Source organism: Protomyctophum bolini (genome assembly GCF_963924005.1).
Source record: "Protomyctophum bolini genome assembly, chromosome: 8".
NCBI lineage: Eukaryota > Metazoa > Chordata > Actinopteri > Myctophiformes > Myctophidae > Protomyctophum > Protomyctophum bolini.
The window spans coordinates 26,717,255-26,741,842 of NC_137869.1; the positions used below are offsets into that span (position 1 = coordinate 26,717,255).

The 24,588-nt window shown below is 41.9% G+C and overlaps 1 protein-coding gene across 1 annotated transcript; it reads left to right on the forward strand.

Moving 5' to 3' along the window:
* Positions 1-1,500: 1,500 nt before the first annotated feature.
* On the forward strand, positions 1,501-22,722 carry hook1 (hook microtubule-tethering protein 1). The gene is made up of 22 exons (XM_080770172.1): positions 1,501-1,587; positions 3,397-3,482; positions 4,112-4,184; positions 5,132-5,182; positions 5,799-5,931; positions 7,974-8,041; positions 8,465-8,527; positions 10,137-10,220; positions 11,869-12,032; positions 12,471-12,611; positions 13,077-13,278; positions 15,786-15,896; positions 16,042-16,129; positions 17,017-17,083; positions 17,675-17,809; positions 18,684-18,771; positions 19,035-19,066; positions 19,207-19,293; positions 19,806-19,899; positions 20,116-20,217; positions 21,601-21,669; positions 22,196-22,722. Exons 1-22 carry the CDS (start codon positions 1,543-1,545, stop codon positions 22,349-22,351), a joined length of 2,139 nt encoding a protein of 712 aa, XP_080626298.1. The 5' UTR covers positions 1,501-1,542; the 3' UTR covers positions 22,352-22,722.
* Positions 22,723-24,588: the final 1,866 nt, after the last annotated feature.

Consider the following 24,588-nt stretch of genomic DNA (forward strand, 5'->3'; position numbering starts at 1 on the left):
CAAGGATCCAGACTTCCCAAAACAAACTGGTCAGGCTACTACTTGGCCTTACTCCCCGAACCCACCTCACCCCTGCCCACTTTGACAGGCTGGAATGGCTTAGGGTTCGACGACAGAGTACAGCACCTTGCAATGCGTCTGGTCCACAATATTCGCCACCAAGATACCCATGTACCTGTCTAAATACTTCCTTAATGTCAACGAAGTCCACACCCACAACACCAGAGGGAGTTCACAAACCATGTGCAACCCAGATTCGGCACAAAGAAGGGATTAAATTAATTTCGCTCCTATGCCACCAAAATGTGGAACGCCCTACCAACTGTCATAAAGACATGCAAATCCCTTGACTCCTTCAAAACTGCTATCAAAGGGCACCTACGGACGGCTGCAATTCGAAACTGCCCCCCGTAAAATCTGAATCCCCCACCCACCCCTGTTTCCCCTCACTGTATGTTTCTTTTCCCTTTTTACCTCCTATGATGATTTATTTTTTACTATATAGTTGTGTATATTCGTACATCTCTAAATGTTTTGATGAATTGAAAATGGTGGGCACTGGGCCCTATTGTAAACAAGTGTAATGCTTTATGGTGTCGTCCACTCACTGTTAACAGTTTTTATATTGAGTTGTACTTGAAATGTACTGTAATTCTGCAAACTGTTAATAAATCAATCAATCAATCAATCAATGGTGGTCTGTGGCTCCCAATAAATAAATGGGCCTTGATGAAATGGGCTGATAACCACTTACATAGAGGCATCAAACATAACATATACATAGCCAAGACCAAATTAAATCTGAAAATAGGGACACCCATACAAGATTTTTGTTTTCAAAATTTGTAATGGTGCCTGTGAACTTTTAGATTGGCTGTCAAGGTCATCATTATGTGACGTGAGTGAGTGGCAGAAGGCTGTCAGACTCATAACAGGAGGTAAGGCACAAGTTGGGAAAATTGATATGTATTTGGCCATGAACTCCCATCTGAAAATGTTTTGTGACAGGGATCCACAGTCAGAAGAGAAGATTTTTATGTAAAAAATAATAATAATAAAAAAATTGAAATAATATAAACTCATGTTATGGGGGGAGGGATAAGAAATGTCTAAACTCTGTCTACATACAGTACTAGAAGCAAATCGGATCAGTAGGGCGTGTACGAATCTCTGATTGGCTGCTCAACCTCTTGGAGCGCCATCAATCTCCATGGATCTCAACGTCCATTGGTCCTGCTGGTTCACTCGACGCACGATATCATTGGCTTTTCATCCCTCTGTCCTGCGTCTTTATCCCGTCGGGTCGGTGCCCTAGCCCGAGGAAGGTGTAATTCACGTAGTCTTTTTGCGTTGTTTTCCGCGCGGAGCGACCTCGACATATTGTTACATTTACGCATTTGACGTTACGTTAGGGAGCTACCTCTCGCAGGTGAACTCACATAAATACTGATTACTGAATTTGCTGAAATGCAGCGGAGCTTTGTTGACAGCAGGTGGACCAAATAATACTTCATTATTCACTTCACACACGGGGGGTGAGCAATGGACACAAACAAAACGGCCCTGTGTGACAGTCTTGTAATATGGGTGAGTATCGCGGCGTGTGTTTATTATCTCTCAAGTCGTGTGATTAAGGCTACGGATTCACCTGCTCGTATTATGTCAGCAAATACTCCATGGAACTGATCCTACCAATGAGGAAATATGATGACTGACCCTGGTTGTTATTGTTATACCTTTTCGTTTTCGACCCCTTGTGTGTTTACATTATTCAATAATCATGCATTAGAATTGCGCAACGTTTATAGTAAAGTACTAGCCTATAGACTATGCTTCCTGTGCATTGTGCTAAATAACGTTATACATTTACCATAAAAACAAAGACGGCACATATCCTTAATTCAGTTGATCCTCATCCGATTTAGAGCTAATCTAATTAACCCGGGGAGACATTTGTGGAATGTCACTCCATTGGATCTTGTAATATATCAACTGTGAGTTCACTCATTAGCAACAGTAAGCAATCTGCACTCAGCAAATCATTGATTTAAACCAAACCTTTAGCAGGGTGAAGTCTATCATAGACTTCACGTCTATGGTTCCCCTGCTATTCTGTGCATTTGACAACAGCACTCATAGGTTGTTTGTTTTTTTGTAGTTTATATGAATGAAGGTGAGGTGTCGGTGACATTATTTTGACGTTTACTTGAACTTTAACCACGTTTTGGAGTTGAGAGGGGAACCTTATATTTAGTAACCCTCACTCACCCCTCTCTCTCTCTCTCTCTCTCTCTCTCTCTCTCTCTCTCTCTCTCTCTCTCTCTCACACACACAAGAACTGCTAGTTGAATTATTTAGAACTTCCCTTGGATACATCTGTGGCTTTAGTAGCATCACATTCATAGCACAGTTCTGGTGACTTATAGTCCATGCACCCACCCACCTAGGCTATATCCATCCATCCATCCATCCACATAATGGATGGATGGATGGACTGACCAGCTGCCTGGTCAGTCCATCCATTCTTTAATTCCACCTATCCATACCTCTACTACCTGCAGTACAGTATCATCTATCCCTCATGCATGATCCATCCATCTATGCATACACATCCATACATTCTTAAATCTGCCTGTACACCAATTATTAAACCTCCATTGTCTTTACACCCCTGCTTTTCCCCCAAAGGGAATATCTGATTGTTGTGGTGAAAACTCCCCAGGGATCCACTGCTGTGCGACACTTATCTTTCTGCATGTATAGGCTAATAATTGGCCCTGTGATATTCCCCTATCCAAACTCGCATGCTCTGGTACATTTCACCTAATTCTTCTGCATGCACATTCATTCAGTAGATGGCCATGCATCGCCATGCAATTTTACACTGGGCCTGTAATTAGTCTTAAGTTGCAGCGTTCTACCCAGTGGTTCAGCACCCATAACTGGACAGTACCCCACTTTTTTTTTTAATGTATGAATATGAATGCAGTGTTAATTTGTTAGTGCTTAATTGAACAGAAAACTGGGTCGCATACACCCAAAGTCGGAGATTGCAGGCTAGTGGAATGTAGCCTAAACATCTAAATAAAATATTCAAACATGTACAAATGCACACATTGACAAATAGGAATACAAACGTAACCATTAGATGTGTGTGTGTGTGTGTATGTGATGCCTAAAGTGGCCAGTAGAGCGTACACACAGCGAGGAGCACAGCACCACCTATGAAGTGGGGGGTCCCTGCATCTCTCTCAGCTAAATGGTCCTTCCTTGTCCTTGGCCTGAACAATGTTGAAGACCCCTGCTCTAGTCTCCAGAAGTGTTCTCTCTCTCTCTCTCTCTCTCTCTCTCTCTCTCTCTGTCTCTCCTTCCTAATCAACTCTGTCCATCCTGCAGCTCCAGACTTTCAACACCCTCGCACCCTGCACAGCAGCAGAGGAACTGACCACTGGAGCAGCAATGTCGGAGGCACTGCATCAGATGTGAGAGAACGCACCCACAAACACTATCTCTCTCTCTCTCTCTCTCTCCATTAATCATAATATACTACTGCTATACTGCAGGTGCATTATAAACATGTTTTACTCTCATCTTGCCTATGATCGAAACCTTGTATGTTCAAAACTGCTACTTTTCAGGAAGTAAAAACAAAACAACCCTGTGTTCCTAATGGATCAAATGTAGTTGTTATTTAATCACGATCTCTCGTTAATGTTACATTGGTTACATATTTATCAAACACACAGACAAATTTACTTCACTTTAAGAAAAACTAAAATGCTCCTTGTAAATGGGCTATTTTGTGTGACTGTAGTATAACAAAGTAATGCATTAATTTTACGAAAAAACAGGAAAACTTGAAATACGGAGAGAGGTTGAATTATGAAGAGTTGCAAGGTTTCTGCCTGACAGCAACTATACACTGCAGCCTGTTATTTTAGTCCAGTCAGGGAAATGTGTCTTGGGGCGGGGGCCATTTGATGAGTTATGTCTCTCTGCCAACACATAAAGTCACTCTTACTCTCAACACAGGGTCTTCTGCTTCTTAATGACATGCATATGCGGTGATAAATGTTATTTTTATTGATTTGCGTGTGTGTGTGTGCTGCAGAGACCCAGCATGGTTCACTGACGCATGGCTGAGCCGTATCAAAACGGATCCTGGGGACAATTGGAGACTGAAGGTACAGAACAGTGCTGACTCATCATATACTGTAGTAGTCCATCTGTCATCACAATCTTTATATGCAAACTCCTTGTGGCATCTGAGCTTTATTTTGCGGCTACAGGCTTTAGTTCCGACATACTATAGAGGGTATGCGCATGCTTAAAGTGAATGGCACATCGAGTGGCAAAGCAACATGCAAAGTGAGTTTAACATTGTCTAATGTTGTTTAATGCAATCAGATAGGACTTTTCTGTTTGGATGTATGGGTTGTCAAGGCCAGAAAGTAGGTTTTTTTTGCCACTCAGTAGGCATTCCTGCATAATTTCCGGGTTTGATGATGTCACATGCATACCCTCTATAGGTCCGACTATCATTAGACCGACAACCTTACCCAATCCCCTAGCCATAACCGCAAGCACGGAGCAGCGCATATCGGAGCAACGCATGTTCGAGAGCGACGGGTGATTTCCGCACGTCGGACCTTTGGTGTGTCGGATCTGCGTGTGCATAGCTTATTTCACAGTACAAAGAGACAGAATAATGGTGACGATATTGAGTGCAGGTGACATGGGTCATCAGGCGCATTCTTGACCAGGTTGTCGTGTGGTACACGACAATCATAAGGTTGTGTAGACATCAGTCATCACTGATGTCTACAATGGAGATCATTATATATTCTCAAGGAAACTACTTACAAAATTATTATTGCAGCATTAAAGACGATAAAGTACTACATGCTCCAGGGTCACATGCTGGCTATGACCGCAAGGTCAGCTGCCCGGTCCGGTTTTTCTACCACTGGTACTCTTGTTAAGTTCGATGGCGTCTGTGAAAAAATTATATATATGAATGAGAGACATGGGACTTTTATTTTGCAATTACTGTTCCATTAACTTGAACGTATGAAAACTTGTAATTCCCTGGTTTTGATTCCTACTCGTCTACAAACTTTTATCTCCTCAGATGAACAACCTGAAGAAGATCCTGCAGATGATTTTAAATTATTATAACGAGGTAACTAGTGAACTGTGTTGTATTTAGTACCATCAGATGGAAACCTTGTAGCCTAATATTTAGTCAGACTGTTTCCTCCTGCAATTTTCAAATGCTTCCGGAAGCTCTATCATGAGTAAAATATAAAGCGGCAGTGGAGACTCCTCCCCACTTCCGTTTAGTCTTTATAGTCGCGCACATTTATCCTAATGTAAATTGAAATCACCTAAGCATATATAGGTTGTTGCTTAGCAGAAAATAAAATATAATTTAAAGATATTTTTAAAATATATTTTTGTGAACGGAAAACTCAGATTTCGGGAGGTGTAGTTCCAGACTCGGGGATTGTGGAGTTGTCTGGCTAGACTTTTTTTTGTTTTTTTAAGTGAAAAGAGCTAATGTACAAGCTCACAACACGTTGAGCATGTGGATCGGCTATTTTCACTATTTCTGTGTGACACATCACTTGTATGATGAAGTAGGAGAGCATTAATTTACAAAAGAAAATATTTTAACGGTTGAAATATGGAGATAAGATGTTTCTGCCCGACGGCAACGATAAATGAACATTTCTTTTAAAATAGTTATCATGATTTCGTATGACTTAAAATAAGAATAATTCTCCTGTTTCCACAAGATCCTTGCCCAGCAGACCTCAGACTTCCGCCTGCCAGACCTGGCCAAGGTGGCTGAGCACTCGGACCCAGTGGAGCTGGGCAGGCTGCTACAGCTCATACTGGGCTGTGCCGTGAGATGTGAACGCAAACAAGGTTCGTTTGATTGAATACTTTATTAGTCAGCAATGTAACCAGCATGTGGTACAGTAAGTAAAGCTAAAAGGATAACACAAAAAGTACCATCAACATGGCATATACAACACTAATGCATGTCATCAACAAAATACAAACACTAGGCTCTATTTGTGTGCATGCTAAACCCCCTTATCCCTAAACTACTTTGCCTTTTTTACTATTTTGAAAAACATTTTCGAATAGTTAAAATAGCTTAATAGTTAAAATATCTACAAGCTTTCAACGTGTCGATGTAGATTGGCTCTTAATTACCAATCCAGTGATATTTGCTTAACCCGGTGGTACAAGGCTGACACACACACACACACACACACACACACACACACACACACACACACACACACACACACACACTTATACGTGTGAGAAGAAAACGTACAGTAGGATGCTGATTTCATTATTGGCATTTTGTACCATTAGTTCCCTTTTTTTTTATTTGGAGTAGCCAATTATTTTTACCCCCCTTTTTTTTTTTTATCCTCCCCACAGCACACATTTCTGTGTTGTCACTGATCTATCCTACTGACTCACCTGCCAGTGAGGAGCCCCATCGGGAGGATGTATGCCTTTGCCCTACTCCTTCCGTCCAACACTCCCTGCTGACAGGTGCCGTCCAGCCCGTAGGAGTATATGCAATGAACATGACAAAATCACCCACCCCAGCCGGTTTCCCTTCCCCGAATGCGGGCCGATTGTGTTCGCATAGATGCCCGACAAAGCCGGATGCACCACGTGGATTCGAAGGTTTTGAACCAACAATCTCTGTGGTGGTGGGCAAGGACTTTACCACTGCGCTACCACCTCCGTTACCATTTTCAACACTGAAAATGGCCTGTAATCTTTTTCTAAACAACAATTTCTATTCACAACAGACGGACATGCACAATTTACATGCTTGAAGCATGCATACAGAAAATGCATATGGATATTCACACATCTGTACATGCACTGTACAGAATTGAATAAAGGAGACATGTGGCCATCAAAATCCCATCCAGGCTTCTTGAATTTCTCAGTCCAACAATGCCTCATTATTGCCCTGCCAAGCCAGTGACAAAGACAGACCCAGATTGGCGCCCTCACTGGAGACTACAGAGGACACAGTGTCACATGTTTAGTCATTAGCCGAGCCCGGCGACCAGTGCCACATTTTTGGGCCACTGGTGGTCGGTTGACTCCCCTTATTACTGATGTTTGATTTAGTCAAAAAGTACAAAGTGTTATCAATTTGAAAAACCTAGAATTGATTAAATCGTGTCACAACTGTTATATCGGTCTGGCTCAAGTCATTCAATCTGAGAACCCATCGGCAAAAAAGGAAAAACTGTGTGGTTTTCCTTTGAATTTGCCTCTGGGGGCAGGCCTCAATAGAATGTGTATAACAGGATGTTGGCCTGCCCTCAGCCCTCCACTTCCGTGGTGTGCCTATTTTCATTCCCACTGTCAACCATGTACACACGTTCTGAATGGCCCTGCGGACAGATTCGGTAGTGTAGCTCAGAATCTGTTCTTGAGAGAATTCATTAGGTCAGTGGAGGTCGAGGATGGACATGATGTTGACAAATCATCTTAATTGTTAATGCCTTCTAAATCCTGACAGTTATTTTGTATTATTTGTGTGTGTTATATGAAGTGTGAGATCAAAACGGTAATCCCTAATCATATTCAAGGGCTTTTGGAGAGAAACGAGACAGACACCAGTCACTTTAGATTAGAGTACTGCTGGTGTGTGTGTGTGTGTGTGTGTGTGTGTGTGTGTGTGTGTGTGTGTGTGTGTGTGTGTGTGTGTGTGTGTGTGTGTGTGTGTGTGTGTGTGTGTGTGTGTGTGTGTGTGTGTGTGTGTGTGTGTGTGTGTGCAGCCCCCCACACACAATCATTCTACAGTTGTGGCCCCCGGCCTAATCTAGTTGAATACCCCTGGTATACATTATAGCTAAAGTATATCGTGTGGACATATAAAGTGTTTGTCTGTCTACTCTGAACCTCTCTTTGACCCCCAGAATACATCCAGATCATTATGACCCTGGAGGAGTCTGTGCAGCATGTTGTCATGACAGCCATTCAAGAGGTCAGTAAAGCTTTGAAGTGGAAATGTGTGTGTGTGTGTGTCCCAAACACTAGGTCGCAGGGACATTTTTATAGGTCATGAGTAAATATATTTTTCTCTGTCTATTATGATTCTTTGAATTATTTCAAATGTTTTTTTGGCCGATTACACGAATTCCTTCTAAAGGCACCTCCAAATTGATATGAAAAGGTTTTTCAAACACTTTAAAAATTTAGCAGGTGTACAAGCTCGCAGCATATACAAGCTGTGAGCTTGTATATCTTCCATTTTTGAGAACCACTGTTCTAAACCAATGTGTTAAATCCATTGCCATGTCTGAAGTGTATCTGTGCGTTTGTGAAAAGTAAATGGAGGACTTTTTATTTTGAATTGTGTCCATGTGTCCATGTAGGTAGTTAATCCAGTGCCATGTTTCCTCCTCAGCTCATGAAAAACGATAACATGGCCCAGTTTGGGGTGGAGCCGCCTGGGGACGCGGAGCTGCAGGTTGGTGTTATTAACCCATTTACACCTAAGTTCCATTCTACAAATGCCTTCTAAATCCTGACAGTTTTCTGAGAAACCTCATGTTTCTATTTCTATTGTCGTTCTTCTATTGTCGTTCTCAAAATATTTCGTAATTGGCTGCCGACCCCCATCTGAAAATATGTTGTTCCAGGGAGCTAGATTTGAAGCAAAGAAGCAAAGATTTGAGTTAAAAACGTTTTTCAATAGCTAAAGTAGAACAGAATTCTGAAATGGGTTTAAAGCTCAATGAGTGTGAAAGGCCTTTATTATATTTGGGCTACAGACGTCTTTGTCTCATCACACCCTGAAGAAGGCGCAAACCGACACGCATTGGTGTTTTTTAATTTCTGTAGCCAAAATTTAATGAAGGCCTTTTACCTAGAAAATCCACCTCGAGTACCTGGACCTGGAAAAAATAAAAAATAAATATGCCTCCTTTTTTCCTGTTTTTTTTTTTTTTTTTTTTTGCATATTTTTCATGCAATCTTTTTTTTTTCTTTCCATGAGGTGGTTTGAGGGACACCAGTAGAGGTGGTCTGAGGGATACCAGTAGAGGTGGTCTGAGGGATACCAGTAACGCTCCTGTAACTTATTTTCTCCACAATGAGTGTGAACTGAATGACTGAACTCGTAATGAATACACATGGTCCTTGTTCTGGTTGTAATTCAATTCCTCAAATCCTTTTCATTGCATGTAGTAAACGTATAATCAGTGCAATAGGCATGTTCATTAATGGTTAAAGCCCTCTTTGTTTTGGTCTAGTTTATTCTCAACATGTGGGTCATGACCAGGCCTGGGTGTATTTTCATGGTTTTCGGGGCAAGGCCACTTACAGTAGCCTTTGCTCTTATCAATTTGTTTTAGATAAGACGAATGCCAGCGCAGCAAGGCCATCAACTGAATACTAAAACAATTATAGAAAGGATTAATTAAATGTAAATGTTACGGATGATTGAATTTTTGATATAAAGTATAACTATTGAAGAAAATTATATATCTTGATATTTACAAATTACCAGTTATTTGTGCAAACTCTGAGTCATAAGTTCATGAACGTTCAGCCCTGGGCTATTCAGTGTAACTACTGTAGACTTGTTTGAACATGGGTATGGGGAGTCAGGGGAACTTATAATAATTCAGAATCTCAACAAAAGTGTCTAAAAAAAAAAACCTTATTGACTGGAAAGAGAAGACTGTACGCTGGGAATCAAGGACACTAGCCACACTGGGTTTTGAGCTTATAGATCTGCTAATTCCACTATTAAATATATGAAACATTTTCAACAATGAAATTATTATGGCAATTAGGCAATCAATAATCGAGCTTATGTCAATTGCGATTAGATAATTATGTAATAATTGTGACAGGCCTAGCAGTGGCTATGGCCTTCATGGCCTCCATGAAATGCCTGGCCTGGTTGTGACTTAAAATTGAGTCGTGAACTAAAAACATGTTAGATTGGAGGACATTGCTTTATATTATCTTTGGTCATGACCTCATACTGTAGCGAAGGTCCCAAGTGAGATGACCTTTGAACTGCTGCTGCTCTATTAGTAATGTGATATCACGTTTTGCTCTGTCTACAGCTGAAAAAGGCACTAGAGGAACTCTCAGAGGTTTCATCAGAAAAGGAGATGCTGGCACAGCGCTGTCGGGAGCTGGATGTTCAGGTGAATACCAAGATGATACACACACCCTTTCTGTACCTCATGGCTGTTTGTTCTTTTATTTATTGTTTGCACATGCCTAATTCAGAATACAGTAGGTGTTGAACTTGTCCCCATATATTCCTGTCAAGACAAATTGGCCTTAAGTTACAGTCACTTTTTCACTCTCTCTCTCACACACACACACACACACACACACACACACACACACACACTCACTCACTCTCTGTGGTACCGTACAGTATAAACCGGAGCTGTGTAATACACTGATGCTGAGTCCATTGTTTGAAGTTGGTGTGGCAGAAGAGCTGTCATTTTACAGATCAGACTAAGCTCCGAGCCCTCCACTCTGCCCTGCGCAGTGAGTGAGTGTCCCCACAGCCTTGAGGGAAATTGGAGAGCACGAGCGTTAGCCCTCTGTTCTCATGCCTCTGTGCAGTGCAGACAAACTAAAGGTAAAGACGCAGGCACATTCTGATGATCTTGCCCTGGACTCTCGACAGATTAATGTGTTTTGTCTCCGGTCTTGCACTCCTGTGGTCGCGGTGAGGTAAGTTCAACATGGCCGACCGTCAAGCCAAACTATACTTAACTCGGTGCCGGGCTAGTGGTCAGCCCAACTCACTGACCTTCAACTAACCCACCTAACCGAAGGCTCTCTTGGGATCTTGCTCAAACATAACCCACTCTGTATGTAATTAAAATGGTACCTACTGGATTTGTGGTGGATCTAATGGTGACAAGTAATGCTTTTTGGACCCCTGGCACTGTATGGTTCACATTTAAAGAGACTAGCAGCAAGGAAGGCATTCCTTTTGAATTGAATTTCTGAAGCTTTAATGTTTTAAGACTGCATCTATTTTATGCACATGTTTTACATTAATTTCTATAAAAAATCTCCAGACGATGTAAGTGACAATGTAGGGAACAGTGGGCGAGAGGTGGAACTAACCAGCCATGTGTATTAATGTTTGCTTAAGATGCTTGTGTTCGGCTTCCAGGCTGGAATAACTACATTGTTTGTTTAACAGCTATGGAGAGGAGAGTCATCTGTAATTGATGTCTGCAGTCTTTCAATGCTGACCTGCTGCACATGTGTTGCTTTGCATGAAATAATTGGCCAAGAAAGGAGAAGGGGAACTTAATAACAATGCATCCTCACTGACTTGATACAATGATCACTACAGTGGTTCTCAACCTGTGGGTCAACCCCACATGATTTTGGGGTGGTCCCCAGATGACAGTGAAGAGCCAATAAGGACTTTTAAGACATTTTTGTTTTTTTAAAACCTTTTTTTAAACCTCAAAAGAAAAAGACCATTACTGCATCAAAAGTAACCAAAAAGAACTATACTAAAACTGGACAAACATTGGCCAAATTGTCAAATAATATAAGAAGGAAGCAAATAATTTGAAAATAGCCGATCTGCTAGTTTTCACTATATTTATCAGTGGAATCGAGTCAACAAAATATAATGCCTCAACTCCTACAATTCCAAGTTTGCGGGGCCCCAGTTCAAATTTCAGTGTTTTAGGGGGTCATGGCCTGAAAAGGTTTAGAACCAGTACAAGTACAGTATGTAGTTTGAATCCAAAACGTGACTGCATGGCAAAAAGAAAATGACTCTCAAACGTTTTCGTACCTTGGCAGGTCACCGGCCTCCAAGAGGAACGGAACAGCCTGCTGGCTGAGAACGACGTTCTAACGGACCGCGCCAATCAGCTGGACTCATTGGACGACCCAAGCACACCCTCTGGAAGGAAACACAGCCAGCTCCAGCTACAACTAGAGGCCATGCAGGAAGAGAACTTCAAGTGGGTTCCAGTGACGGGCTTCCTGGGCGTCCCCAGCTAAATCACTTAATAATATAGCATCGGAATCAGTTTTACACATCAAACCCTACGTCAGCTATTTGAAAATGGATGATCGTTAAGCTTGCAAGCTTGTAGATCTAAATGCATATTAATTCATTGGTCCTTGACATGAAAAACATCATAGTGGCCACATGGCGTAGCCTACAGACAAAGGAATGTCCCGATTTTTCCTGATCCGATAAAATGACGTGATCGTCACCCGATTCGATCGGAACAACCCTAAAAGTAACTATAGGACTATGGCTCTCAGGTCCCTGACTAGGTGTGTACACTATATATTGAATCTCTAAAGCCTGATTTATACTTGGTTGTGCTCCAATATATTATAATACCCCTCAAAGAGACTTAAGTGTGTGCATGCTTGTATGTGTCTCTTAGGCTGGAAGCTTCTAAGGATGACTATCGTATCCATTGTGAACAGTTAGAGAAGGAGTTGGTTGAGGTTCAGCACCGCAACGACGATCTCACCATCCTGGCAGAGGAATCCCGAACACTCAAAGACGAACTGGACATCCTCAGGTGTGTTTGCCCACTGTCTCTTCTGCATTCTCATGATCACACATTTTTGGGGTTGAGGGGGTGAAGTGTGTGAGCATATGACAAAACTAAATGTTTCTGTGTGCCCGTGAAATGATCTGTAAAATAAATAAAAACTAAGCTATGATGACTAAATATATTGACAATTTCATCAACAAATACAAATTTGACAAATGTTAAGGAGGGACTAGTGGAGAAGAGATGCATTAGAACAAAAGGACAAGTCATTTTATGTTACGCTCGGGTGTCTGCGACACATTATTGATTGATAAATAGCCGATCTACAAGCTCACAAAGTGTAAAATCAGCCATTATGACTCAATCGAGGTCCGTCAAAATCAATTGTAGATTTAGTCGACTAAAATCTTACATTAAGACAAACTTTTCAGATGACTAAAATATGACTAACACTAAATCAAATATTTCTGTCGAAATGAACACCGACAGGAGCTGTTCGGACCGGGCGGTGAAACTGGAGACGTCGGTGGAAATCTACAGACGAAAGCTGGAGGATCTGGGTGACCTGAGGAGGCAGGTGAAACTCCTGGAGGAGAGGAACATGAGCTACATGCACAACACGGTCAGCTTGGAGGAGGAGCTGCGCAAGGCCAATGCTGCCCGCACGCAGCTGGAGACATACAAGAAACAGGTAGAATGTACACACACAAACTCCTTTTTTCTTTTTTTTTTAGATTTTTTGCGGCTTACGCCTTTTTTATTAGTTGTTTTTTTGAAGGGACAGACAGTAGGCTGACAGGAAATGGGAGAGAGATGGGGGAAGACATGCAGTAAAGGCCGTGTCGGGCTCTGGAGTCGAACCCGCGGATTACCAGTCGGGTGCCCAGACGGTTACGCCACCGCCTGGGCCCACACACAAACTCTTAACATCTTTATTTGCGTTCACATTTAACAAGAAATTCTTGAACACAAACAATAGTAGATGCACAAGTTTGGAAAACTCGACAACAAAACGATTTTTTTAACCATGCTGTATAATAGCATCCTTAAGATGAAAGACTAAATCTCATCAATTGGTGGTCCGTGGCTCAAATGGAACGCTCCCAGGGGGCCAGGCCGAATCCGGCGAGCCGCCCCACGTCCGAAATGGTTGAGAAATGACAGTTACCATGTGGGCGTCCCTGTACTGTCACTGTACTGTACTAGCACCAGTGTTGGGACCGTTACTTTTAAAAAGTAACTAGTTACAGTTACTAGTTACATCATTTCAAAAGTAACTTAGTTACTTTACTGTTACTTAAACCAAAAAGTAAAGCGTTACTTCGAAAAGTAACTTTTTCGTTACTTTTCGGCTCGGCTCGCCGGTGCTGGTTCCGGCGAGCCGCCCCGCATCCAAAACACTTGGTGGAGAAAATATGCTATTTCCGTGCTCAGACCCAGGGACACGGGGACACAGCCAGCCAACCAGGGACACACATAGTTGTCTATAATAGAGTGGTTGCACCACTCAAAAAGAAAAACGGGCTCCCACTTCCAGGCCATTCATTCATGCCTTCAGTTCAGTACAGTGATAGTAATAGCAATAGCAGGGGGGACTGGTGGTGATTTTGATGATGCTATGTAGGCCTATCAATACATATTTATAGCAAACAACTAAATACAAGTAGCCTAGGCTACAACCAACAACATGAGGGTTCCAGTTCCACTGCTCCAGTGAATGTTGTAGGCTATACTGTGCAGATAGGTTGAGATAGCTCATAGCTGCTCTTATTGGTGGTGGTGGCAATACTAATTTGATTCTGGATTTATAAACAAAGTAAGACCAAAACCAGAATTAATATTTGATAACCAAACACACACGCGCAAAGTCTCTTTCAGTATCTGTCCGTCTCTCTCTCGCTCAAAAGTAGCTAGGCTACGCAGTACGCACACTGTCTCACACACACACACACACGAACGCACACGCGCAGCCTCTTTCAGTGTCTGTCTCTCTCTCTCTCTCTCTCTTTTTCTCTCGCTCGCTCGCTGCATACACGGCGCACACGACACACACACACACGCACGCGCGCGCGCGACCGACATAAACAAACACACGGTGGTATAGCCGGTGGGAATGGTATAGCCGGTGGGGATGCTGGGACTCAACAACTTACTTTGACTGTACTTTGTGCTGGATTGGAGCAGCTGAAGGAAATAAGGAGGAATATAGCCATTTGCGATATGGGCGCCGCCATGACACTAGTCAGAGTAAACAAACTTGCGCATCACCACGTGTAGGACACACACACACACACAAACGCACACACACTCCTCCTCCTCCCCCTTCTCTCCCGCAAGGCAAGCATGACAGTTCTTCTCATTCTCCCCCGATCGAGACTACATGAAAAATAACGGAAGAGTAACGGAATAACGCACCATGTAGTAACGGTAACAAGTTACTGAATTTAAAAAAATAACGCGTTACAGCAACCGTTACTGCCGAACGTAACGGCGTTACTGTAACGCGTTATTTACGTTACGTTACGTCCCAACACTGACTAGCACACCTGAAATCATCATATATAATATATATATATATATTACAGTTAATATGTGTGTTAGGTTGTGGTGAAAAACATCATTTGTGTGTGTATTTTAATATGAAAAGTCCATCAAAATCTAATTTTAATTACTTCCGGGAAACGAAAACGTACTGCGTGATGACGTGTCGAGGCCCACATAAAAAAAGCTAATAAAAATGAACCTCACCCGTTTGATTCCCATATCTGCGCGTCCGTCCAAAACACAGCTGCTACATAAATCCTTCGTTTTTAATCCCATTCAAAATGACATCCAGACAGTGTGTTACTCGGTTTAAACGTAATCATCAGGCTAAAATATGTGTCTGAAAACATTATAGTGTAGAAATAAGCCACATAGCCGTAAACTGGCCGACTATCTGACTTTTATCTGACTTGTAAACAAACGCACGCCATGCGTCCTGCGTCACTGTGCAGGTAGCATAGCTACTGTCCCTAGCTACCGTCCCATCGCCTGAAGGGATGTGACGCTCTGATTGGGTCAGAATCTCTGACCGAGCGACGTATGCACGCAGTGCCCTGATTGGCCGAGGGTGTCACCGATGTTTTAGTTTGGACTTTTTTTCCTCCTCCTGATTTATTCATCAATGTGTTTCATTTTAAATGTTATGCACTCCAGATCCAGGAGATACACAGAAAGTTGTCTGAGGAGACTCGGCGGGCGGACAACCTCGCCTTCGAGATGAAGAAGTTTGAGGAGAAACACGAAACTATGATGAAGGAGAAAGAGGTGAGACCAGATTTTGAATGACAACGGGGAGAATATTTTATCTCTGACTCTTTACTGCACACAGCAGACTACAGTACAGTGTATAAACATTGACCGTGTCTGTCTTCTCTCTCTCCCCCTCCTCCCCTGGTCTCACCATCAATAGAGGATCATCGTTGAGCGTGATTCCCTGAAGGAGACCAACGAGGAGCTCCGATGCACACAGGCCCAGCAGGACCAGCTCAAACACGCCGGTACCTCAATCATTCAACTTTATTTACAGTAGTGCCACATACTGTAGCGTAGTGTAGGGCAGGTCAATGTCATACTTTACACTACAGAAACCAAACAGACAGTACTACTTGCCTCGATGACCTCGCAGGCTTATGCAAAGGCAAAAATGTAACTAGAACCTTGTGCGGCGTACATCTAACGCTACGCGTCTGTCACAATGCATATTGTGTCTCCGAGTGAAACGCACGCACACACGCAAAGCGTACATTTTGAACGAAGGCAGGCAGTGATGTCTTTGACCACTGACCGTGTTTTGTCCGTGCTGGGCAAGTTGTGTGGGTGCTCTGTAATCGAGCAAGGATGGAGAGAGGTAAGGAAAGTCCAAGGAGAGCGAGCGTCCCATGCTCAGCGCAGTTCTCAGAAAGCTGTGATTGGCCAGTAGTCGAAGACCCACAAAGCTGGGTTGAAAACGCAGAGGTGAAGTCAGTGACGTATCACAGCCACAAAGCAGGCATGAACGGCACTTGCGCATACGTCTGACTTGGCCACCAGAACTGCACACAAAGCTGCGATAAGCATTGTGCTTATTTGGAATTCTCTAAAATGTAATGGCATGTTATGTGGCCAGGTCATTTGTAGACCTGGTCCTGGCATCCTAGAGTGTGTGTGTGTATAGTTTCAATGTACAGATTATTGATCTTTTGATGATAGACAGTTTAGGCTGATAGGTTCTTGCTTTACCTATGCTATACCTATTTCTATGCATTTGATGTATTCCCTCGTGTTTTCCTTGTTTACTGTCAATTGATCTGGATTAAGAGTGTCTGCTAAATGCCTCCTAAAGTGATAAGAATCTATACTAAACTTGTATCCTTGTTTCTTTTTTCCTCTCATAAATCTCTCCTAGGGATGCTTCCCTCCAGCAGTCCTAGCCATGATACCTTGGCAGCTGAGCTCCTCCCCACTGTGTTCAGGTAATGGATGATTCATGTGACATCACATTTGCACTCTGTACCTGGGCTGAGACAAATGATCCTCTTCACACACACTTTCACATCTTGGCACCACCTATTTGTCATGCTGTGAAGCCCCCAAATCACTTACTTTTTTTTTCTCCTTTTTCTTTTTTTTGGTGATTTATTTTATGCATTGCGGCAGTGAGTAGTTCAGTTGTAGTTGTACTCCTTTACCTGCTTTTTTACTAACACTAACATTACAAAGATGCCCAGAACATTGAGATGAACCTGTGTAGTTTATGGCTGCTCCAACAGTAGTGGCAACATAAACAAACTCTCTTTCTGAGGTCCACACATGCTACAGCAAATATATTTATTGACACCGCTTAACCATTTTGACCAGCATTGAAAGCTTGACCAGGATCCTTACTTAGTAACCGTCGCTAACGTGGTATTGGCCAAGAACGGGCTTGGGTGGGACTTAGCGAACGGCTAATTGGCTTGATTATCTACTCACCTGCAGTGCCTGTCCCAGGCCAGAACTGGACATTGTAACCTAGTGTCTTTAAACAATGTAGCCTTTGGTGTGTGTGTGTGTTTCAATTCCAGAGAGAAGTTCATCAGGCTGCAGCATGAGAACAAGATGCTGAGGCTGCAACAGGAGGACTGTGTGAGAGTCAGCGAGCTGCAGGCTCAGCTTGAAGAGGCACACAGAACACGCAGCCAACTGGACACGGACAATAGGTACCAGCTTCTATACATTTTATATCTTTAATCGGAAAGGCTAATACATTTTCTTTTCCTTTTTTGAGGGGCGCCTATATTCAGCTATAGTGTAGATTTTTGTCCTAACAAACAAAATTAAATGCCATTGACAATGAATGGAGAATTTACGTCATGTGGACGAGCAAATCGTCTATTTTGTTTTCCTACACAATTCCCATTGACAATGAATGGATAATTTACGATGACTGGTGTGATTTATTTTCTTTTTTGAGGGGTGCCAGCTCCTCCTATACATTTTTTTTAAACGTACGTTTACAAAACAAACATTGAACTAAAGACATTGACAATGAAGGGAAAATGTGCCTCATTGCGTCATATTGTCTCTTTATTGCTAATGTTGATTAATGTTTGTGTTGGCACCGTTTGTTTTACATCACCTAATCAACATGAGTTAGCGCCCCTCTCTTCACACGGGTGTGATAAAAAAATTCTGGAGTAACCGACGACCGTCCTACCTAACTTCCGCTGTGATTGGCTGAGCTTTACATAACGTTTGTAGTAGCTAAATGGCTGTTGGTTACGTAACAAATCTATGTTTTACTATAGTTTATAAAGACATATATTCCCTTGCAGGGGCAGATGACCAAACTATTCAAGAGTTGTAGACCTTTTCAAATTTGCAATTTGTCAAAAGTGTGACTTTTGTAGTTACATTAGTTGTATTCATGTTCAATGCCAAAAACACAATTAAAATCATCGTCAATTGCAAGTATTTGTGTGGCAGTGACAGTCCTAATTAATTATAACACTAATACCCAAGAATATTTATTCAGGAGGAAGGCCTGTGGCACACAGTCTTTCTAGATGAACTCTAAACTGTACATCCTTGCAGGTTGAGCAGAGAGCGGATGACTGCTCTGCAGCAGCAGGTCGAAGACCTCCAGAAGGCTTTACAGAGTCAGGCAGCCAAACCTGATGATGTGAGTTCAATGAAAGGCTCATTACATTACTTGTTCCGTTTGACAAAAAGCCACGTGAAAATGGTTGTGATTGAGTGGTTTGCAAATGATGTGCGATTAAGTTGAAATTAGTGTTAACGTTCACATGCAATACACAATTACACATGGATGTAAAATATACATTATTGTAGCAGCATGCTGCTGTTGAGGTTGAATAACATTACAGTTGACCAAATATGTCATTGCATTTTGCATTTTGGTAAATGTATGACTTTGATTTTCAGTCTAACTTGAAGAGGAAACTTGACGCTCACATGTAAGTAGGAATCTACAGTAATGTCTGTGTTGAAAAACACAATGAAAAACACAATGAATCTAAAAGTAGTCAGTAAAATGGTTTCCATCTTCTCCAGTAGGGGGTGCTAAAGAGCTTATGGTTTGTATGTATTTTCCCAGGGTTCAGCTGAATGAGGCTCAGGATGAGATCATGAAGAAGAAAGAGCTTCTGGAGGACCTTCAGCCAGACAACACGCAGACATGCGAGTGAAAATAACACCTTCACGTCATCACTTTAGAAAAATAACCCTCATGCTAGCTTCACAAGTCTGTTTGGCACCATCACCAAATGCTACTACCACAGTCGTAAACATGAATCAGGACTTTCACAAGCTTTATCATACATAGACCATGAAATGGGTATCACACTGGTCTGCAATTACTTAACAACTTAAATAAATATTTACGTGATACTTTAGACATAATTAATGTATACTCATTGATTAAAGTTCTCAGTCGCCATGACTGATATCATATGGATTCCATTGAAGCCAGGATGTCTTCTATGGAAGTCTATTGCGCAGCGAAAATAACCAATCTACAAGCTGATTTCTTCACCTGGTTGGCAGTATGTAGAACAGCAGGAACAATTTACTAAAACATATATTTTTTTTTACATATTTTGTTAATTGTTTAGGAATCAGTGCTAGTGTGTGCAGCAGATGAGGAGACTGAAAATGTTTCTATGTATGACACCCGTTTTGTCTCACAGCCCTGAGAGTGGATGAGCTGATGGCTGCTCTAAAGAAGAAGGATGATGACATGAGAGCTATGGAGGAGAGGTACAAAATGTACCTGGAGAAAGCTCGCAATGTGAGTCAACGTCTCCAATAGGCTTTCGTGGATCTTGTGAATCCAGATACTGTTGCATTCTATTGTGTAATGTTAGTGAGCTTTTATTGTTTCTTTATTTTTGCACTTGGTTGCATTGTTTGGGGCTAAGAGCCTGAGCCATATTTTCCTCTGCTTAGTAGTTTTGCAATCAGTCAGATGGAGAAGTATTTTAGATTTGGTATTTCCCTCCTCTAGGTGATCAGGGCCTTGGACCCCAAGTTGAATCCAGCCACGGCTGAGATTCTTGCCCTGAAGACCCAGCTGGCAGACAGGGAAAAGAGGATCATCAGTCTAGAGGTAATTCCATTTCCTTTTGAACTTCGAACAAATAATGAAAGACAGACTAGTACAAAACGTACACTTTTTTTCCTATGTACTTTTGTAATAGAGAAAACGTGTCTACCATTGAGCTTATAGGATATTTTCACTATTTCTAGAAAATAATTAAAATGGGAATTATTATTAATTCCTCCCCCACACATCTGTGTGTTGTCACTGCTGTTGTATCCTACTGACTCACCTGCCTGAGGAGCCCCCACCAGGAGGATGTAGAGCCTTTGTCCTACTCCTCCCGCCCAACACTCCCTGCTGATAGGAGTACTTACAGTCCCTCCCCTAAACACGGGCCAATTGTGTTTGCATATAGACACTTGACAAAGCCAGGTGCACCACGGTGGATTCGAACCCACAACCTCTGCCGTGTAAATTATTTATAACAGAAAAATGCCTGTAATAGGGATTCCAGGGTTGATGTGTTAACCACTTAAACCCTATGTAGTTGGTTGGCTGTCTGTGTATTTCACTCTACACCAAATCTCTTTGCCAAAAATAGTGGATCTACAAGCTCACAATGGGCTGTGATGAATTGCGAGCTTGCAGACTCACCTAATGTTTGCCCCAGAATAGGGACACTATAGCCCGATTTCCACTACCATGGCCTCACACCGCCTACTTGTACCAGCGTTTCCGCTACAAGGAGTTGGGCTGAGTGATGTCAAAGTGGTACTAAATGAGTGCCTAAAAAGTACCATCTGCAGGGTGGGTCTGAGCTAGGCTAAGCGGGGCCAAACACTTCAATGACTGATTAATCACTGACTTCCGATTTTATTTATATCCGTATCAATTTAGACAGTTGTAATGTAATAATAGATTATATTGTCATATCACTCTCAATCTATTTTAGTCTATTAATATAGGGGGGGTATATATAGCCATGGTCACGGTGTGAATGACATGAAGTCATCAAAACGCAGCATATACTTGTTACTAGTCAAGTGATCTCGACAAAGTCCAAACTACCGAACATCCATTCCCACTCATATTTTTATATCAGCTGCTCAGAATGCACCATAAAAGAGATAAAAAACCTGGACTAATGGTGCTTTATTGTACTAATTCTGGCTGATTGACTTTGCATCTGCATGTCTCACATTTTTATATGATGTCTGGATGTGTGCGTTGTCAGCCTCATGCTACTCACACCCTGATCTTGGTTGAAACAATTTGGCTTTTAAACTTTGTAACGGACATGATTAAAGTACATTCATTTTTAATTACATCCTCTCCTCCGTTCCTTTTTGAGTGCTCGGATCTTTTCTTTCCCTTCTTTCCTCCTTTTTCTTTCTTTCCCCCTTTTTCAGTCATGGCTAATTGGTGTGTTCCTCTCCTCTCTGGTCCTAGCGGGAATGTGAACAGGCCAAGCTGAGAGAATACGAGGAGAAGCTGATAGTGACGGCTTGGAACAACAAGGTAAAGATTTATCAAGTTCTATTCTGAGCTTCACAAAACGACACCACTCGCAACACTACAATAACATTTTAAATGTTTGTCAGTGTTCATTTTGACAGCAAATGTATTCATTTAGTTTTAGTCATATTTTAGTTGTCTAGTTGATTTTGTCAACAATTTTTAGCGTGCATTGATGGTGGATATTCCACTTGGTTTCATGCTGAAAATAGCCGAACTACAAGTTCAAGCATTGTCAGCTTGTAGATCTGCTATTTTCAGAGCGCAACACCCGAGCGCAACCAAACATAAAACGGCTTGTCTTTTAGTTCTACTGGATTTCTTCTCCACTAGTCCCTCCCTATTACATTTTAGTCTTGCATTTCTTTATGAAATTGTCAATATATCTTGTCTTAGTTTTAGTCATCAGATTTGTCTTTCGTTTTTGTCAGTGAAAAAAGGTAGTCGACAAAATGAACACTGGTTTGTCAGTAAGCAAATTCCATTCTCGGAAAGAAGGAAAAACGACACACACTTTCTCTCTTTTTAGAGTCTGAACTTTCAGAAGCTGGCCATCGAGTCTCGGCTGGGAGGCCGCGCCACCTCCCTGGTGCCCCCCGGCCAGTCGTTCTTGTCACAGCAGCGACAGGTCACTAACGCCACGCGCCGGCTCTCTGTCAACGCGCCAGCCACCAGCACCAAGTAGACTCCACACACTCCTTCAGCACCAAGTAGATCCCACACTCTCTTAGGCCTTGAACCTTGATCTCCATCTAGGGATACACCGATATATCCAAACCGGGTCCTCTTGCCCCCCCTCCACCCCACAAAAGAACACTCAAGTGACCTTAAGCACTCCTTTTCCTGGGATGAGTTGACCAATGAGCACTTACTGGTACGGTCTGTCTGTACACAATAGGTCGGCGGTTCTCAAACGTTTTGGGCTTCTGTATCCCCTTTACCCGACTATTACATTTTGCTTTGAGAATCAAACATCAAAAGTCCAGTTTATGGTGGCTTTTAATTGTTTTTGTAAATGTATAGCCCTGTTGAGTGAATAAAGGCTTTTTCATTTAATCCTTGCTCTAGAGTGTGCTTGAAGCCTGTCCCGATGGCACCCTTCTTCTCCAAGTCCAGTTTATGTTCAAAGAGTAAAATCGCATAACTGAAAATAACTATTGCTTTCTCTTCAGTAACAGTTGTGCTAGTCAAGTTTATTGGTTTGCGTAACACATAGATCAGCAGGTTCACATGAAGTTTGTTAAAAACAAATTCCCTCATTAAACATGACGGTAAAATAAATTCTAGCTCATGTACCCCCTGTAGTACCTCGGCGTAACCCTAGGTGCACACGTACCCCCTCTCAATTTTATAGTGGCTATTATCTTGCAATGCTCTGGATGTAAGTTAACTATGAATATGAGGTTTCTGCCTGACGACAGTAACAGCTTTCAAGTTTGCACATGAGGTTTCCAGTCACCAACAGATCTTATCTCACTATCTGTTGAACTTATTAACTAAAGACAGCCCAGACCACATTATCTCGATAATGAGCTAGATAAACAATGCATGTTTCCCGACCCACACAATAATCTAGCTATCAGCAAGCTCGGATGAATACTTTTTATATGGATAATATTTAGCCTCAATCTTCTTATTTCGTCTTATGCTTCTGTGTACTTGATCAGGAATAACGGAATGGTACATGCCGGTTACTGAATTCAAATGCGAGTTACATGTACTGTAACTGCGAATGTTTTTTTTGCTATGTCTTCTACCTCGCACTGTGCATCAAAGTAGGTGGTACAGTAACACTGTCAATCAGAAGACTAAATATGAATTACCTAAGATACAGCTAGACCTTTTTTCTAGAGTTGGATTTGACTTGGTGCTGGACACCAAGGGTCCTTTTTCAGCAAAAAACGTATCATTACTAATTTCTTCCATAGAATGGAGCACGTCCCTACTGCTAAACCTGTGAAACTCCTGAAGAGGTCCTACCCAGAGCCTTCTATTAGGGATTTGGGTCACCTCTGTTCACTTTATCGGGCCAGTCTACATAGACTTCTATTGGCAAATAGTGACAAAGCCCTGAATCGGAAGTTTATGGAATACACTGTAGTCGATGAGCTTTTGTCACTATTTCGAGTAGCATGAACCACGTGACTGACACTGTTGTCTGCCCCCTCATTGACACAACTCTCTAATAGAAAGTTATGTGTCCTACTAGCTGACTAAACCACTTAGGTGCTGCAACAACACATCTTTAATCAAAATGAGAAACCCAGAACAAGTGTGTTTAGCTTCCATCTTAATTTTCTACTCTCCTAGACTGTTTCATATACAGGCAGCATGTGTTCTCTGAATGTCTTTCTGAATGTACCTACGTAGATTAGTAGTGAGTAATCGGCAAATACAGCTAGAGTTTACCATTCTCAAAGCATCCCGCTATTTTTAACACCAGCTTTTTATCTAAATATCACTATAATGCTTACACACTGTACTTGCAAAGACAGCGTAATTTAAAAATTTAAAGATGGCACTTATTTGATATTGGACATTTAATGATAGACATGCTTTGTATTATATGGGAGATTCTACTTTTCATGGTGTAGTTTCACATGTGTATTAATGGTGCTGTATAACTGATTTAAATATTTATATTTAGAACCAAGAAAGCAGGATTTGGGTGAGTCTAATGAGGCTGTGGAAATGTTTGAATACTTAACTTCAGAGTCCATTTGGCTTATACGGTATGCATGATCCAGTCAAGAGTATCTTGCAGGTCTTTGGATCTGGTGGATGAATAATGAAATATCATTTTAGTTTTGTAGTCTTGGGTCCAAGTCTGAATGGCTGAAACCCTACTGTCTTCTGCAGCCGTTCCCATGCGGGTGTCCTAAACGGTCAAAAACCCTTAGCAGCTTTCATCTTCTAACATTG